Source organism: Akebia trifoliata, chromosome 7 (genome assembly GCF_017979445.1).
Source record: "Akebia trifoliata isolate Shusen 1 chromosome 7, ASM1797944v1, whole genome shotgun sequence".
In the NCBI taxonomy this organism is placed as follows: Eukaryota; Viridiplantae; Streptophyta; class Magnoliopsida; order Ranunculales; family Lardizabalaceae; genus Akebia; species Akebia trifoliata.
In genome coordinates, this window is record NC_141381.1 from 32,871,187 (window position 1) to 32,888,310 (window position 17,124).

Below are 17,124 nucleotides of genomic sequence, written 5' to 3' on the forward strand. Positions count from 1 at the left end.
TCTTTATCTTATGAATTGAATCTGATCTGATCAGATCAATGAATTATCAAACCGAATTCGATTGAGATTCTACTAAATTTAAAAATTGATCTAATCCAACAACAATTTTGTATTTTTTTTATTTATTATTATAGAAATTATGTCTTGTTTAGAAAAACTTAGGGTTTGGGTAAGAGAGAGAGAGAGAGAGAGAAAGAGAATTAGAAGAATGAGACTCGCCTAATTGAGAATCCCTTGAATACAATAGCCATGGTTTTTTTTGCTTCGAGAGAGAGATACCTCATTTTCGAAACATACTCTCTATGGCACCAAATCAAACAATCACATATTTCATTTCAGAGAGAGAAATACTAGAAGAAGGGAAGAGAGCCAAGAAGAAGGAGACTCCCATGATTGAGAAACCCTCGAATGCAAGCGCCATGATTTCCACTTCAAGAGAGAGAGGAGAAGGTGGAGTCGTGGTGTACGTTGAAAACAACAAATTCTGGGGAGACTCAGGTTGAGAACAATGGGTTTATGAGAAATTTTTTTAAAACAAAGATATGTCCATCATCAAACTTAAAATGAATTTTTTTTCCTATTGAAACTAATTAGATTAGCACTAGTTCGAAATTTAATTGGTTATTTAAATTTCAATCCAAATCCTATCCAAAATATTGATCTGAACCCTATTTTTTCAGATCGAATTGGGTATGATTTGAAAAAATTGAATATCATGGAAAAGCAATAAAAAATCCTAAAGAATCATGATGGAGATGATGAAAGTAAATATGGACACTTTTTAATAACATAAGACATTGCTTAGAATGTTGTGCATTGGAAGAATAAGTATTTATAGAATTGGTTTTGGCACCCCAATTTCGTAAAGTACTTATAACACCCCAATTAAAGATTAAAACACACTATTTAAACATTACAAAGGTCCATCTCAAATTATTATCTCAACACCATAACATTCGTTCAAATAATTTCAATAGTTGTTTATAATTATGATTAGGCTTATATAAAACATAAACCCAAAAAATAGAAATTTAGAAAGAAAAACAAAATGAGGAAAGCTTCTATTGTCACCCAAACTCTTACTTATTCTCAACCATTTATTTATTTCCTTTATTTTTAATTAGGGTGTAATAAGGAAAAGTTGGGATGCCAATAGCAACTCTCTTTATTTAACTATTACAAATCTTTGGGATGAGAGTTTGGTGAGTCTCTTGTAGAAGACTAAAGTCAAGTTAGTTTGATTTTGTTAGTGTGTGAACCAAAGAATCATAGTCGGTGGGCTTAGAAGGACAAAACTGTAGAAAACGAGGCTCATAACGTGCAGTAGATATATATGCCTATCAATGTTCTCAATTTAAGAGACATATCTCTTGAAGTGTCTATATGGGGCAAGTCTTGCAAATCAATTTTTTTTATTGTTGTGGCACAAAAAGGAAATCGAACAATTAATTTAGGAAAAAATATTTATTAATTATTAAATTTTTTTTTTTAATTTTCAAAAAAGTAAAACCTCGACAGTCCGATCGTTGTTTTTCATACTCTTAGGCCCTGTTTGTTTGCATTGCAAACCGTCGCAAATATAAAACTTTGTGTATGTAGAGATTTACATTTACTGAATTTGACAAAAGATCCCACTTTCACTCTCATTTCGATAAAATCGGGTAAGAATTTCTTATGTTTTTTTTTTTTTTTTTTTGGTTATAGTATTATAAGTTCCATTTAAATTATTAATTATTTAATAATTATAAAATACTATATTATTTTTGTAATAATTTTCCCTTATGTTAAAGAAAAATTATGAAAAAAATAATATAATAGTAATAATTATTAAAAGCAATAATTTTAATTATTTGTATGTATTAGTTACATTTTTTTTAATATAATGTTTTAATTATTAAAAATAGCAAATAATAGTTATTTCAAGAGTTGCAAATAATAAAATATAACAAATAATGTATACGTAATTATCAATATTATTTGTAAGTAGTAATATAAAGAAATATAACAAATAATAAAAATAATAATAGTTATTATATTTATTTGTAATTAATAAAATATAAAAAATAATATATGTAATTATTAATGTTATTTGTTAATATTATATTATTAATATAATACTTACAAATAATAATTATTAATATAATGATAGTTACAAATAATAAAATAAAAGAAATAATTCATAAAATTATCAATATTATTTATTTTTCACCATTATTTGTAAGTATTAATTACAATTTTTTTAATATAATAGTTATAATTATTAAAAATATTAATTTTTAGGATTACAAATAGATATATTTTTAAGGATTACATTACAAATAAATATAATAAAACATAATAAATAATTTCATATTTATAAGTAGGGAAAACTATTAAAAAAGTAATAAGCCGTCGGTTGGATCGTCAATTTTCATGGGGGTATTTTTGTCAATTTGAAAAAAGGCGATCCAACCGTCGATTTATTACTTTTTGATAAATTTGAAAAAGTATTATTTTTTAAATAATTATTAATTAATTTATTATTATTATTATTTTATTAATTTGTTTTCATGAAAATCAATCAAGAATGATTCTTTTGGTTTGAAATCATCTAGACAAGTCGTTATCTCAAGTTTTTAGTTGATTTTTTTCATGTATTTTAGTCAAAAAAACAAAGATGGATGGGCTTTATTGGTGTCGAGTTCACCATTTTTATTATTATTGTGAAGTTTGATATTTTTTATTTTTTTTTTAAATTGTCAAATTCAACAATAAAACGTGTGGAACTCAACAATAACGTGATTGAGCTCACAAATAATGAGGGACCATCGAATACGAAGTGTACTAAATGAACTATCATGCCACCTCACAAAACTTATGAACTAAATAGGACATCCCTACATCAGGACCTTTTAAGTAATTTCCCCTATAAATTATTATTGAGTGTTGGTAACTCACCTTAAAAACCTGATATGAGAGAAGAAGCGATGGCGGTCATGGCTCATGGAGCACTCCATCTTTAGGCCCACCAAACCTACTTCGGGATCTAAACTTTAGAAATACAACTTGGTCCAGACAAGCCCATTTTTCCTCCACAAAATCCATCAATTTCAACCTTTTGAGATAAAAAATTTTATTCTCGTACCTTCAAATTTAATATTTCATCTCCTTTTGAACCTTAAAATCTCAAGAACAAAATATGATTTTTTGAGAAATAGAAGATGATGAATTTTGGATAGATTTTTTTTTCTTCTAAAAGTGGTTGAAGTTATTGGTTGAAATGGTGTTGAATATGCTAAAAATAATTAATGACGTAGTTGAAGTTGTTCAAATGATATCTTGTGAGATACAGATTCACGACTCCTAAACTTTTCATGTTAGGAGAGTCAATTGAGTGTGCCATGTGGGGTAGTCAAATCATCACGACTCGAGAATTGTGATAGTCTGACTTACATCACTCAATCAATTCTCCAGATATGACAAATTTGGAAATATGGATCTATACATCTCGGGATACACACCTTTAGGCCCACCAAACCTACTTCGGGATCTGAACTTTAGAAATACAACTTGGTCCAAACAAGCCCATTTTTCCTCCACAAAATCCATCAATTTCAACCTTTTGAGATAAAAAATTTTATTTTCATATCTTCAAATTTAATATTTCATCTCCTTTGAACCTTAAAATCTCAAAAACAAAATATGATTTTTTGAGAAATAGAAGATGATGAATTTTGGATAGATTTCTTTTTTCTTCTAAAAGTGGTTGAAGTTATTGGTTGAAAATGGTATTGAATATGCTAAAAATAATTAATGACATAGTTGAAGTTCTTCAAATGATATCTTATGACATACAGATCCACGACTCTTAAACTTGTCATGTTAGGAGAGTCGATTGAGTGTGCCATGTGGGATAGTCAAATCATCACGACTCGAGAATTGTGATAGTTTGACTTACATCACTCAATCAGCTCTCCAGATATGACAAGTTTGGAATTATGGATCTATATGTCTCGGGATACACATTTTATGGGGAAGGGCAATTTTGTGTATCGAGGCATATAGATTCTCGGATCTGAACTTGTCATGTTAGGAGAGTCGATTGAGTGTGCAACGTGGGATGGTCAATTACCACGATTCATATCTTTTAGTTTGGAAAAAATTTGGCTAGACTAGTGGTTGAAGAGGAGGGTATTTAGGTAATTCTCAGTTAGTCTTTTAGGACAGAATGAGATCAAAGGGTGTATCAGCAAATTTAGAAACTCATTATATCTGATTCAACCAAAAAGAAAAAATGAATCGAATTATGTAGCTACGAATACCTGTAATATAAAGAAATATAACAAATAATAAAAATAATAATAGTTATTATATTTATTTGTAATTAATAAAGTATAAAAAATAATATATGTAATTATTAATGTTATTTGTTAATATTATATTATTAATATAATACTTACAAATAATAATTATTAATATAATGATAGTTACAAATAATAAAATAAAAGAAATAATTCATAAAATTATCAATATTATTTATTTTTCACTATTATTTGTCAGTATTAATTACAATTTTTTAATATAGTAATTACAATTATTAAAAATATTAATTTTTAGGATTATAAATAAATATATTTTTAAGGATCATATTACAAATAAATATAATAAAACATAATAAATAATTTCATATTTATAAGTAGGGAAAACTATTAAAAAAAGTAATAAGCTGTCAGTTGGACCGTCAATTTTCTTGGTGGTATTTTTGTCAATTTGAAAACAGGCGATCCAACCATCAATTTATTACTTTTTGATAAATTTGAAAAAGTATTAATTTTTAAATAATTATTAATTAATTTATTATTATTATTTTATTAATTTTTTTTTCATGAAAATCAATCAAGAATGATTCTTTTGGTTTGAAATCATTTAGACAAGTCGTTATCTCAACTTTTTAGTCAATTTTTTTCATGTATTTTAGTATAAAAAAAACAAAGATGGATGGGTTTTACTGCTGTCGAGTTCATCATTTTTTATTATTATTGTAGAGTTTGATATTTTTTATTTTTTTTTTTAAATTATCAAATTCAACAACAAAACGTGTGGAACTCAACAATAAAATGTGGTTGAGTTCCCAAATAATGAGGGGCCATCCAATACAAAGTGTTCTAAATGAACTATCATGCCACATCACAAAACTTACAGACTAAAAAGAAGGAAATCCCTACATCAGGGTCTTTTAAGTAATTTCCCCTATAAATTATTATTGAGTGTTGGTAACTCACCTTAAAAACCTAATATGAGAGAAGGAGCGATGGCGGTCGTGGCTCATGGAGCACTCGATCTTTAGGCCCACCAAACCTACTTCGAGATCTGAACTTTAGAAATACAACTTGGTCCAAACAAGCCCATTTTTCCTCCACAAAATCCATCAATTTCAATCTTTTGAGATAAAAAATTGTATTCTCGTATCTTCAAATTTAATATTTCATCTCCTTGAACCTTAAAATCTCAAGAACAAAATATGATTTTTTGAGAAATAGAAGATGATGAATTTTGGATAGATTTTTTTCTTCTTCTAAAAGTGGTTGAAGTTATTTATTGAAAATGGTGTTGAATATGCTAAAAATAATTAATGACATGATTGAAGTTCTTCAAATGATATCTTATGACATACAGATTCACGACTCTTAAACTTGTCATGCTAGGAGAGTCGATTGAGTGTGCCATGTGAGGTAGTCAAATCATCATGACTCGAGAATTGTGATAGTCTAACTTACATCACTCAATCAGCTCTCCAGATACAACAAGTTTGGAATTATGGATCTATACGTCTCAGGATACACATTTTATGAGGAAGGGCAGTTTTGTATATCGAGGCATATAGATCCTCAGATATGAACTTGTCATGTTAGGAAAGTCGATTGAATGTGCAACGTGGGATAGTCAAATTACCATGATTCATATCTTTTAGTTTGGTAAAAATTTGGCTAGACTAGTGGTTGAAAAGGAGGGTATTTAGGTAATTCTCAGTTAATCTTTTAGGATAGAATGAGATCAAAGGGTATATCAGCAAATTTAGAAACTCAGTATATCTGATTCAACCAAAAAGAAAAAGCGAATCGAATACTGCAGCTACGAGCCTACGTGGAACTTCCTTGATTCTTTAGATTCCTCATGTGCACCATCAACTGCTATTAATAACACGTTGTGTGTTGTGTGTGTGTGTGTGTGTGTGTGAGAGAGAGAGAGTTTCGTCTCAGTTGCTTTTAGTGTTGAAGTAGAGGTGTTTGTTGATGCTAACGTACGCCAGAGGAATACAGCAGTGAAAAATGCTCGCTCTCACAGTGGGTTCTGCTTCTGCCCCACCAACAGGAACAAGGACGAAATGCAGATGTTTTAAGAGGTCTAGAGGGGTTGCAGCAGATGGGTTCCCGTCATTTCTTCCGAAGCAAGTGGAGAGAATCAGAGACCCATTTGCTCGAAAGTTGGCTAAAAGGATTGAAAGACTTCCTGTAAAGGTGTGTCATTTAATATGTATATATTTTCCCCTTTTTGATGTTTTCTTTTGTTCTGAACTTTTTGTTATAATGGGTTTCCTTCAATTGTTTGTTTGATGAAATTATAGCTGTGTGTGTGTGAGTGAGTGTGGCCTTTTTTTCTCATTGTAGGTGATAATTAGTACATTTTCTTACGTTTTTGAGTTAGTTGGATTGATTTGAGAAATGAGTATTGAATTACTTTCATTTTAAGTTTTCCTCAAGAAATTTAATATTTTTTTGTAGGAAAAAAAAAATTCATTAAAGGAGTTTGAGATGGAGATGACTAACCAAAGCTAAATACAAGCCAGACTAACCAAAAGACCCATAACAAAGGAAATTACTCAGCTCTAATGTACAAAATACAAACCCAATCCCATTTACCTAAGAAATCTTGAAAAAAATACCACTCTTGAATTCCTTTAAGAGTTTACACCCAAAGAAAAAGAAAAAAAGAAATCCCTAGATTGAAATGATGATGTCCATGAGAGAGTTTAATGACTTCTATATTAAAACTTTATCATTTCTGTTAAATATGTAATTTTTACCTATCAAAAACAGAAAAAGAAAGAATGATGTAATGGAAGAAAATTTAATTTAATACTCCTACAACCAAATATTTTTAGTTTTAGAATTTTGTCTATTGACATGGATTTTTAACCCACTTAGGAGAAGTAGACATGGGCCTCTAGATAACATGGAAATAGTTCTATAATTCCTTATCTTCTATTATATATGATTAATGGGGATGGCGGGGTGGGGATGATTACAGAACAACTAAAATGAGTCATATTGAATTGGGTTTGTATGTGAAGTACTAGGAAGTCATCTAAACTGTCTCTATTACAAGGAGACTATTCATTGAAAATTGATCTTTTGGATATCCAAGTTAGATTGTCAAGTTCCATTCACGTTGATAACCTTATTCAGACAAAGTTTAATTCTATCAAATATTGCATGTCAGTCATTATTCATGAAGCTATCATTCTATCTGATAAGGGTATGTTGCAACGATCAATTTGTTGGGATCAGCTTATCTTACTCCTCACATCTAACACCGACAAGTATGATTGTCTAAGTTTCACTTTTACTACAGTCATGCACCTCTGAATTGAAACATTAAAATAGTTTGATCGTTTCTTCTTGATCACGGCGTACAGCCATGGTTTGTAATTTTGCCATAGAGACCTTCTTGGCCAAATTATAATCCTGTATAATGTGGTCAAGAGTTAGCGCACCTTCTTATATGTTTCCTATGTGATGAGTTACTCCCATTGTGGTAATTCATTTTGAAATTACAGGTATCTTATTTGTTGGTTCTTGTAGGACTAATGTAGACATCCTTTGGTGTGTTGCAGATAAGTTTTGCTGATAGTCCTATCATGAGTAGTTGTGTGAAGCAATTGATGCCAAGTGAGACAAATCCGGTGGTTCTTCTACATGGTTTTGATGGGTCCGTATTCTTGGTGTTTAAGTCTACATCTAATAAAAAAAATTGCTTGCTGAACCTATGCAGTTCATTGTATCTTATTTCTCAGCTCTTGTTTAGAATGGAGATGCACATATCCACTGTTCGAGAAAGCTGGGCTGGAGACATGGGCTGTGGACATTCTTGGGTGGGGTTTCTCTGATTTAGGTTCGTTTTTATCTGTATTTGCTCCCTATTCTATGGGAATAAGTTATTTATTTCCTGTCTAGTTCTTGGATGATGTATTCTTGTTTTGTTTTTACATGTCTTAGGAAGGCTTCCATCATGTAATGTGGCAGCAAAGCGTGAACACCTCTATCAAGTATTTCTCTCTCTTTTGACTTGATATAGAATTAGTGAGCTTATCATGGATATTTATCTACAGATGTGACAATGCATCAGTTATATTTTTTATATGCAAGGTTTAAAATTCTGTTTCAAGGCAATGTTTTGGTTAGGAGAAAACCGAATGGTCTGCATCAAAACATTCATGATGATTGTGACACATGCAAGATGTTTGTGGTCATTGACCATGTATAATTGATGAACCATTTCTTTGGGGAGTCTTTTTGATCATTTGTCAGTTTTTATCAAACATTATCAGCAGTTATTCATCAATTGTGGGGTAGAGAGGCAATGCCTCACCATCCATGCTGAATATTTATCTTATGCTGCACTACTTTCATCTTTTTGGGGGGCTGAGACACTAAATTGGTTTTCTCTCTTATGCAAAATAGTTTTGGAGGTCTCACATTAGAAAGCCCATGATATTAGTTGGACCAAGCCTTGGAGCTGCTGTTGCGATTGACTTTGCGTTTAACCATTCCGAAGCAGTAAGTATTTTCCCATTAGCTGAATTAGCGAGCATGTACAGTGAATCATTTGCAGAGAAGTTGCAAAATACCCTTTTAAAGTTTGCATCTCTTTTATTTTATCCTTTTTTTTACATCGAAAAGATCTTGTAATCTAATTATTCCTTCTGAAGTTTGTATTTTGGCCCAGAATTTAGCTCAATCATAAATTATCCACTAAAGATTCTTCTTATCAAGGTCTGAAATCTTGTTGAAGAAACTTCAACTTGGCAAACTTGCATTGATGTTGGAGTGACTCTGGGAATTTGCTGAAATCAGAAAATATTAGCCGAGTCATACAGAGTCTGGTTTGTCTAGCCAAGGCAGTTTGAATTGGAATCAGATGGTTTTCAAAGAAAAGAAATAGATTTGGATTTGGTCCTGGGATGAGTTAAGTGATCTTTTTTAGATTTTGGGATGGGTAAACATCGGTGATTAGATCATTTGACTAGAGCATTGAGCTTATAAATACTAGCAGGTGAATTTGTATTTATTAGCAATAGTTTTTTGCTTTATATCTCAAAGTACTTTTAAAGTTTTCAGGTTGCGAAGCTGGTGTTGATCGGTGCTAGCGTCTATTCAGAAGGAACAGGGCTACCAAATTTACCTAAAACAGTAGCCTATGCTGGGGTGAGAATTTATATTAGAATAATGCTGAAGTGACCTCAAGATTGGACCTCACATCACTCACCTTGATGTGAAAGTGTATGGGAACCATGGATGCTTTCCCCAAGATACAAATGAAAAGTATCTATGGTTCCTATCCACTTTCACGTCAAGATGTGTGATATGAGGTCCAATCTTGAGGTCGCTCTCCAGCAAGACTCTTTGTTTTATTTCAATTAGATTCCATTGAAATAGAAATTTCTTTGATATAGTTTAATCAGCAAATCATTTAATCAATCAATAACTACTTATTCTGACTGTTTGGGGTCAGCCATATTAATTGTATATCACCATTCCACTTTATCTAGGGCCATATCTTCCATTGAAGCATGCTTCTTTATATCCTTCCTCACTACCTCGATCCACGTCCTTTTTAGACTTTCTCATGTCTTCTTACCTCCAACTTCACCTGAGGACAAGTTCTCACACGTGCCAGCAATAGAGCTATTCAGGTTCCCTTGGATGCTTTAGTATCTAATCTTGTTCTTATTCTTGTCAATCATTTTCATTTTTATTTCAGTAGATTAATTGTTTATAAGTTGGAGTATTGCTCTTGACGCTTGTTGATAGTTTGAATATCATCTTTTGTGTTTATTTATATATGGAATAAATAATAATATTAAGATTCAAGACCCCTTGGTTTACTTGAAGGCCTAAATACGACCTTCTAGGAACAATCCTGAACCGCCAAAAGCCTCAAAGAAATATGATCAATACTTTAATGGGGGTACCAATTTGTTGATCGAGAAAAAAAATAAGAAGAAGCTTGTGTGGGTCAATTGGGTGAGACACAAATCCTCCAAAGCTCCCCATGATTTACACTCTTGTATTAATTGTTAACCAACCAACTACTCCAAAAGACCAATATGTTGGTGAGGGGGAGAACTATGAAAATAAGATGGTCGCAGGGCTTAACCATAAGATACTCCCGAGAGTGGATGGAAATATACACTCAAATCCATGCCAAGCTTCCTGTTTATTTTAGTAATTACTACTTCCGGGTATTCTGTATCATTCAATTCTTTTGGTGCCTGAACTTTTAGAAGTTTCTTGGAGCAGGTTTCTTTATTGAAAAGCATTCCACTCAGGTTGTTTGTGAATTGTTTGGCCTTCAATGGTATTCCATTCGCTACCAGACTAGACTGGACTAATGTGAGTATTTGCTTTCATGGTTAAAATTTTCATTATTCAATATGAAAACTGTTAGTGCAAGTGAGAAATTTTTAACATCAGTTTACTTTGCAAGGTTTGGTGAAGTGGGATTTAATGGCCTTTTCTTCTTGGTGTTCTACTCTAGGTGGGCCGCTTACATTGCTTGTTACCTTGGTGGAAAGATGCAACTATTGATTTTATTAATTCAGGGGGCTATGATGTCCGCAGCCAGATAGGACAGGTACATGAACAACCTTGAATGTCATTCTAGTTAAGAGTGTATTGGTAGTTCTCCAGGAATGCTTACTCAAGATGGCTTTTTTGGTTACCATATGTCTTTATTGTGTTCATATATGGCTTTATGGTATGTAGAAATGTTTTTCCTCTTTAATATATATTTTTATTTTTATTTAGAAAATCCTTCTGATTATATATAATTATTGTAATACATAAGTATGACATTTCCACATTTCCGGCTTCTCAAAGTTTCTGTCTCAGACACTATATATGTCACTCACACCTACACGTATCGTGTTGGTCTTACATAAGTTTTCTAGTAATCAACCAAGGCTAAATGTCCATTTTTTTTTCTCTATAAAATGTACTACATAGAATAAATGAAAATTAATACCAGAGCATGCTTGCTTTGTGATGAGAAGATGGAAACAAACCATCCTTTCAGCCTCTGCTGTATGCTTGGCTCGCGGGGGGGTTGCAGCATCCACAATCTTTTGTGCCATTACACTTCTTTTTTTTAATTGTTAAGTATGTATAGGTTAACCCTGATCTTCCCAACTATTATATTATTTTGATAATCTACGGCAATGGTCCACGAAAAATTGAACCTTTGGTGGATCATCAGGGAGTCTCTACGTGATGGGTTGCAACCCCCTTGGATGTGTGCCACATGATTGCAAGGACCGAGTCATGTTGGGTCTCTCAATTGCAATAAATCTTTTATATGTCGCATACTTAACTTGCATATGGCTCGAAGACACCACTAGGGAGTTGTTACTTTCTAGAGATGTCTCACAAGTAAATATGCCATGGAGTTATATTGCTGCTCGTTCTGATTCTATCAGTAATGTTAAACAGATAAAGCAAGAGACACTTATCATATGGGGCGAGGATGACCAGATTATCAGCAGTAAGATTGGACTGGTTAGTTTCATCTCTTGAGCTTTCACCTATTTTTCAGCTTTACCTCTTTCCAAAGGTCATAAGTTGGAAAATACAACCTCAAATAATTTAGTTCAAATAATTGGTAATAATATAATAGAGACAGATTGGTGCAACTAAAACTAATTTTATTGCCATTTTAGTTTGCAAAGAAGTTAACTAATTTTCCTACATTAACTACTTATCATTCATGCCCCCATGCAGAGGCTACAACATGAGCTTCCGAATTCAGTTGTGCATCAAATACCGAATTGTGGTCACCTCCCTCATGTGGAAAACCCAGACTATGTTGCCAGGTTAATCACGAACTTTGTTCGAGCCCATTATGATTTGCAGTATCAAAGATAATACTCTTCAAAGTTGAAGTTAAATTGCTAATGCAGAGGCAATCATTCCTGCCCCCATGCAGAGGCTACAACATGAACTTCTGAATTCAGTTGTGCATCAAATACCAAATTGTGGTTACCTCCCCCATGTGGAAAACCCAGACTCTGTTGCCAAGTTAATCACGAACTTTGTTTGAGCCCATTATCGGAACATATCAAAGTTGAAGTTAAATTGCTAATGCAGTAACACACCCAATTATTTAGAATTTTTTTTTTGGGTTTCGGTGGCACTTGCCTCAGATTATTGACAAAAACATCTCTTGTTTCCATGAGTGAATTAAGGTCATAGTTTATGAGATTGAACCTCTCAAATAGGTTTAGCAGATTCGCCTACCTTGAATTTAGCTATCTTCTCTCATTCCTACCATTTTATCTCTAAATGAATCCATATATAGCTCTCAAAATAAGCCAACCCAACTCCTATTGATAACCTCCCCCCTTGTTTACCAAAATAAGGCACACAACAATTCACAGGGCAACAACATCAACAAAATTATCTCAACCGAGTTTCAATTATTTTATTATAAAGAAATCCTCAAAAGCACCGACATAGTGCCCCCTTTCTTGAAAAGATATATGCACACACCTTCCAATGTTTTGACCACTAGTGAAGCATCCAATGGTTAAGAGACACACAATAATTTGAAAGTCAAAACAGAAAACAACATGATACCCACTTTAACGAGAGATGGATGCATTTTAGCAAGATGGCCAAATTTTAAAAAAAATAAAAACAAAAACAACAACAAAAATGTTAGTGAAGTTCTCATTAAATTAATATAAATTACTGCCTCTCTAGATATACAAAATACAAAAGAGGGGGAAAAAAAAAAGAGAAACAACAATAACCAAAAGAGAAGAAGAGAGGAGATTAGGTCCCACCATGACCACCAGCCAACATCACACCCCACAACCCACCAAAAGGAATCTCGCCTAGATTTTTTTTTTCCCTCAGGAGGAAAAAAAGTAAAACCTAGCTATGAGTGGGGGAATGGGAATGTTAATATAGATAGTGATGATTCCCTACTTCAACCCTACTGTAGAATCACAAGTCCACCAAATGTAGCAAAATCTAGTCGACACATCAAACTCCCACCGACTTTTACTTTGGTTTCTTTCTTCAATCAACCCCACAAGAAAACCAGGCATGACAACCAGAGAGTTAGAAGAAGAGATAATAATAAGTTTGTCTTCTGAAGTATGAACCAAGCATCACTGCTGTCTGTGTTGATGCCACTACCAGTCCCTGATGGACCTAAACCAGACCCAAATCCTCCTCCTCCCAGTCCTCCATTGTTGGGTGTGAACCCTGTAGGTGGTGTTGTTGTTGGATTTGTGGTTGAGGGTGTTGTTGGAGGACTTGTACTACTACTTCCAGGAGGAGTCATACCAGTTCCTCCAGGAGGAGTCATACCAGTTCCTCCTGTAGAGCTGAAAACAAAGCAACAATAATATCAAACCCTCCTTCTGTCAAAAGCAAACACTTTGTGGATTATTATTAGATATGGTGCACAAACAAACAAACATCAAGCAAAACCCATTTCAAATCTAACCTTAAAAAATAATGCACAATAATTGCATGGTGTGGATGTTAAGAAAATGAAAGGTGTATACACCATGGCATCCACCAACAAAACCCAACCCGACTACCTAAAATTAGTATTTTGAGTATAGAAGATAACCATCTAAAAAATTGAGGAAAAAAATGGGTAGGAAGACCTTACAAAAATGGAGAGATAAAACCTTACAACTTTAATGGAAAATAAAAAAGAGAGAGAAAGAGATGCTCCTCCCACCAGAAAATAAATATAGATATTTGGGCTTGAAAATAATTCCCCATGTGACAACAACCAAGTCACACCAAAAAGAAGAAAAAATTTACTTTAGAGTAGATTCCACTACGAGAAAGTAAAAAAAAGTAACAATGAAAAAAAAAAAAAAAAAAACAGGACAGTCCAGTGATGGGCATTCACACACCAAAACTCAACCTGATTAATGATTTCTAGCCATTGGATCTGTGTGTAATTTGACTAATCAAGCATAGTGATGCACTAATTTTCTCAACCCATTTATTAAATCCCAATGTAAAATAGAAAGAAAAGGTAGCAAAAAAAACATACCTGGCAGTTGAAGGGAAAACACAAGTACTACTAGGGCCTGAAGTAGATCACAAAGAAAAAAAAAAGATTAACAAAAGCAAAGTCAGTAATCTAACTATTTTGTCTTTAAAAAATAAAAAATAAAAAACAAAAAAACTTTAGAGGGTTTTTTAATCAGGGAAAGTGGGAGAAGGTTTGTTTGGGGCTAATTACTTGGGTCACTTGGAGAGATAGTGGCAGCGCCTGAGAAGTCACAGCTCCCTTGAACTTGACCCTTTTTCTGGAAATAGCTGTTGACAGCATAACTACAATGAGCCCTAACATTGTTAGGTTGGAAACAAGGTCCATTTTGAAGGATAGGATTGCAGTCAGCTCCAGCTCCACATGCATAATCTAAAGCTTTCTGAAGTGCTGAATCACTTACATCACTCTTACATGCACACCATGTTGCATCTACACCCACCCAACCCCACCCAAAAAATAAATAGAGATCATCAGCACATCTATTAATTAAAAAAGAAAGAAAGATAACAAAGAAGAAGAAAATCCCATATCTAAAACATGCATAGATGTCTGAATTTTTATTTCCTGGCCTAAAAGAACAAATAAAAAATTGAGTAAATGCAAGCAAAATTAAGGCACTATCTTGACATCTTTCTTCTCTGTTAAAAAGACAAAAAAAAAAATAGAACCCAAATTTACAAAGACATACACAGCCTTCACTTCAGATCCCCTCACTTCAGATCTTTTTAAGGGAAAAAAAGAAGAAAGAAAACCCATCTCTAAAGAGTTGAATTTACACCTTACAGTGAACTAAGAAGAAGAGAAGAAAAAAAAAAACTGTAAGCTAAAAGATCTTACCTGAATGTCCAGCCATGGCAAACATAAGCACTAAAAGCACTAAAACAGACATGGTTAAAAACAAGATTTTGTTAAGAAAATAGAGAAGAAACTAATGGTATTTAGAGAAGATTTGTTGAAAGTTGAAACCAGGAGAGATGGGAAAGAGAGATTTCTTTTCTTATTTTTTTTCCAGAGATGAGAGTGAGAAATGAGAGATGGGTTTTTGTGGGGAATGAGAATTTCTAGACACAATAATATGTAAATGTGATTTAGACACAGTGGGGTACAAGACTATGAGGTGGAGTGTCTGTATCTGATAGCTTTACTGTTGTTTTTAACTCTTTATATGTTTTCTTTATTTTTCTCACGCAGGGGTTGGTTCTTGGGAGGAGAGCTGACTCTAAACTCTGTGGCTTTAAAACGGTCTTAAACTCATGTGTGGGTATGGATGTAGAGTTAAAATTTAACCCATCTGGTTAGTAAAGAATGGGCCCCACAGTCTGGTTTGATTCTTTGTTCTGCTTTCTTTTTCTTGATGTGCTGTCACTGTGAGCTACATTATAGTGTCCTTTCTTGCTTTGATTGAGGGTATCAGCGTTTGATTTTAGTACAGGGGTCTGAATTTCACTTATTGTCCTAAACTTTTCTGTTTATTACTAAGGTACCCCTCTCCCATAAAAGAATAGGGTGGACTTATGATTGGGTCTGACCCGATCCGATAATGTAGATATGGTTCGGGTCTGAATCTAAGAAAGGTGAGAAAATGAAGTTTTCCATATTTTTTCATGGATTTGATTATGATCCAATTCAACATCTGTGTATGTTTTAATGGTAAGATATATATATAAGCAATCTAGAACGGTGTCCCATTTTCTATAATAACGTTAGGTGTCTATGTGGCATATTTTGATTGAAATTCAAACACATTAGGCTGCGAGAACGACTGGATTAAGAGTCTAAGGTGTTTTAAACACCAACTAAAACATGACACGTAGACACCTAACCTATTTTATAGGAACGGGACAACATATTGGATCCCGAGTCTTAATTTGGCTTAGTGGTGGGTTGGTCTTCCAATTTAAATAGGTGATCTGGTCAAGTTTGGATCCCATCTATTGAGATCTTTTCGGGTCTGCATTGGGTTTTCGATGCAATAGCCACCTTGTTCCGATGAAACCCAATCTGTTGAAAAGTCATTTTAGTTCTAGCACATGGATGGATCGGGCTAATGGGTATAGGAAGGATCCAAAACTCGAAACACCAAGCTCTCATTGCTTGGAAGGGGTTTAATGGATCAAATCAAACCAAAAGTCCAACCTAATTTGATGATTTGAGGTCAAAATGAAGGTTTATACATATTTATATTTAATATAGAGACCCTCTAGTTGCAAACCATTAACCAGTAGTTGCACACAAACCTTATTTGTATTATTATTATTATTATTTGTATTTTTATGACCTCTATCTTAACTTGTTGCTTGCACTCCAATACCTAACATTAATCAAACCTAAAGTCCAACCTAATTTGATGATTTAAGGTCAAAATGAAGGTTTATACATATTTATATTTAATATAGAAATCGTCTAGTTGCACACCATTAACCAATGGTTGCACACGAACCTTATTTTTATTTTATTTTTTTGTATTTTTATAACCTCTATCTTAACTTATTGCTTGCACTCCAATACCTAACATTTTAGGGTTTAATCTTTATTTTAATTTGTAGTTTTGTATTCTTTGCCCGTGCTCTACTTTGATCGTGTTTTCTTTAACTCCAACTTAATTAAAGCACTAATTTTTTAATTTTTGTTTAGAATATAATTTGAACATGTGTATTTTTAGAGTATGTAACTTTGTAAACATGGTTTTGACATAAAAAAATATTTCTTGCAAAAATTACTAAACTAGTAATAATTTCTTTAGACATAGTTGAGGAAGAACAACAAAATTTATATATATAAGAG

The 17,124-nt window shown here is 32.9% G+C and overlaps 2 protein-coding genes across 2 annotated transcripts; one reads left to right on the top strand and one right to left on the bottom strand.

Annotated features, from left to right (window-relative positions):
- The first annotated feature begins 6,181 nt into the window (after positions 1-6,181).
- Positions 6,182-13,648, top strand: LOC147399214 (alpha/beta hydrolase domain-containing protein VTE7-like). Its single transcript, XM_086448683.1, has 10 exons — positions 6,182-6,497; positions 7,874-7,968; positions 8,054-8,151; positions 8,256-8,305; positions 8,721-8,816; positions 9,378-9,464; positions 10,560-10,652; positions 10,798-10,893; positions 11,748-11,813; positions 12,036-13,648. Exons 1-10 carry the CDS (start codon positions 6,309-6,311, stop codon positions 12,177-12,179), a joined length of 1,014 nt encoding a protein of 337 aa, XP_086304809.1. The 5' UTR covers positions 6,182-6,308; the 3' UTR covers positions 12,180-13,648.
- Positions 12,972-15,540, bottom strand: LOC147399215 (PLASMODESMATA CALLOSE-BINDING PROTEIN 2-like). Its single transcript, XM_086448684.1, has 4 exons — positions 15,178-15,540; positions 14,530-14,769; positions 14,338-14,374; positions 12,972-13,648 (listed from the first exon to the last, which is right to left on the bottom strand). Exons 1-4 carry the CDS (start codon positions 15,227-15,229, stop codon positions 13,342-13,344), a joined length of 636 nt encoding a protein of 211 aa, XP_086304810.1. The 5' UTR covers positions 15,230-15,540; the 3' UTR covers positions 12,972-13,341.
- Positions 15,541-17,124: the final 1,584 nt, after the last annotated feature.

Coding starts and splice junctions, on each gene's coding strand:
- LOC147399215 (XM_086448684.1), bottom strand. CDS start 15,229: ATGTCTGTTTTAGTGCTTTTAGTGCTTATGTTTGCCATGGCTGGACAT. Junction 14,770..15,177: donor TGCCATGGCTGGACATTCAG/GTAAGATCTTTT, acceptor GGGTGGGTGTAG/ATGCAACATGGTGTGCATGT. Junction 14,375..14,529: donor TATCTCTCCAAGTGACCCAA/GTAATTAGCCCC, acceptor GATCTACTTCAG/GCCCTAGTAGTACTTGTGTT.
- LOC147399214 (XM_086448683.1), top strand. CDS start 6,309: ATGCTCGCTCTCACAGTGGGTTCTGCTTCTGCCCCACCAACAGGAACA. Junction 8,152..8,255: donor GTGGGGTTTCTCTGATTTAG/GTTCGTTTTTAT, acceptor TACATGTCTTAG/GAAGGCTTCCATCATGTAAT. Junction 8,817..9,377: donor CGTTTAACCATTCCGAAGCA/GTAAGTATTTTC, acceptor TAAAGTTTTCAG/GTTGCGAAGCTGGTGTTGAT.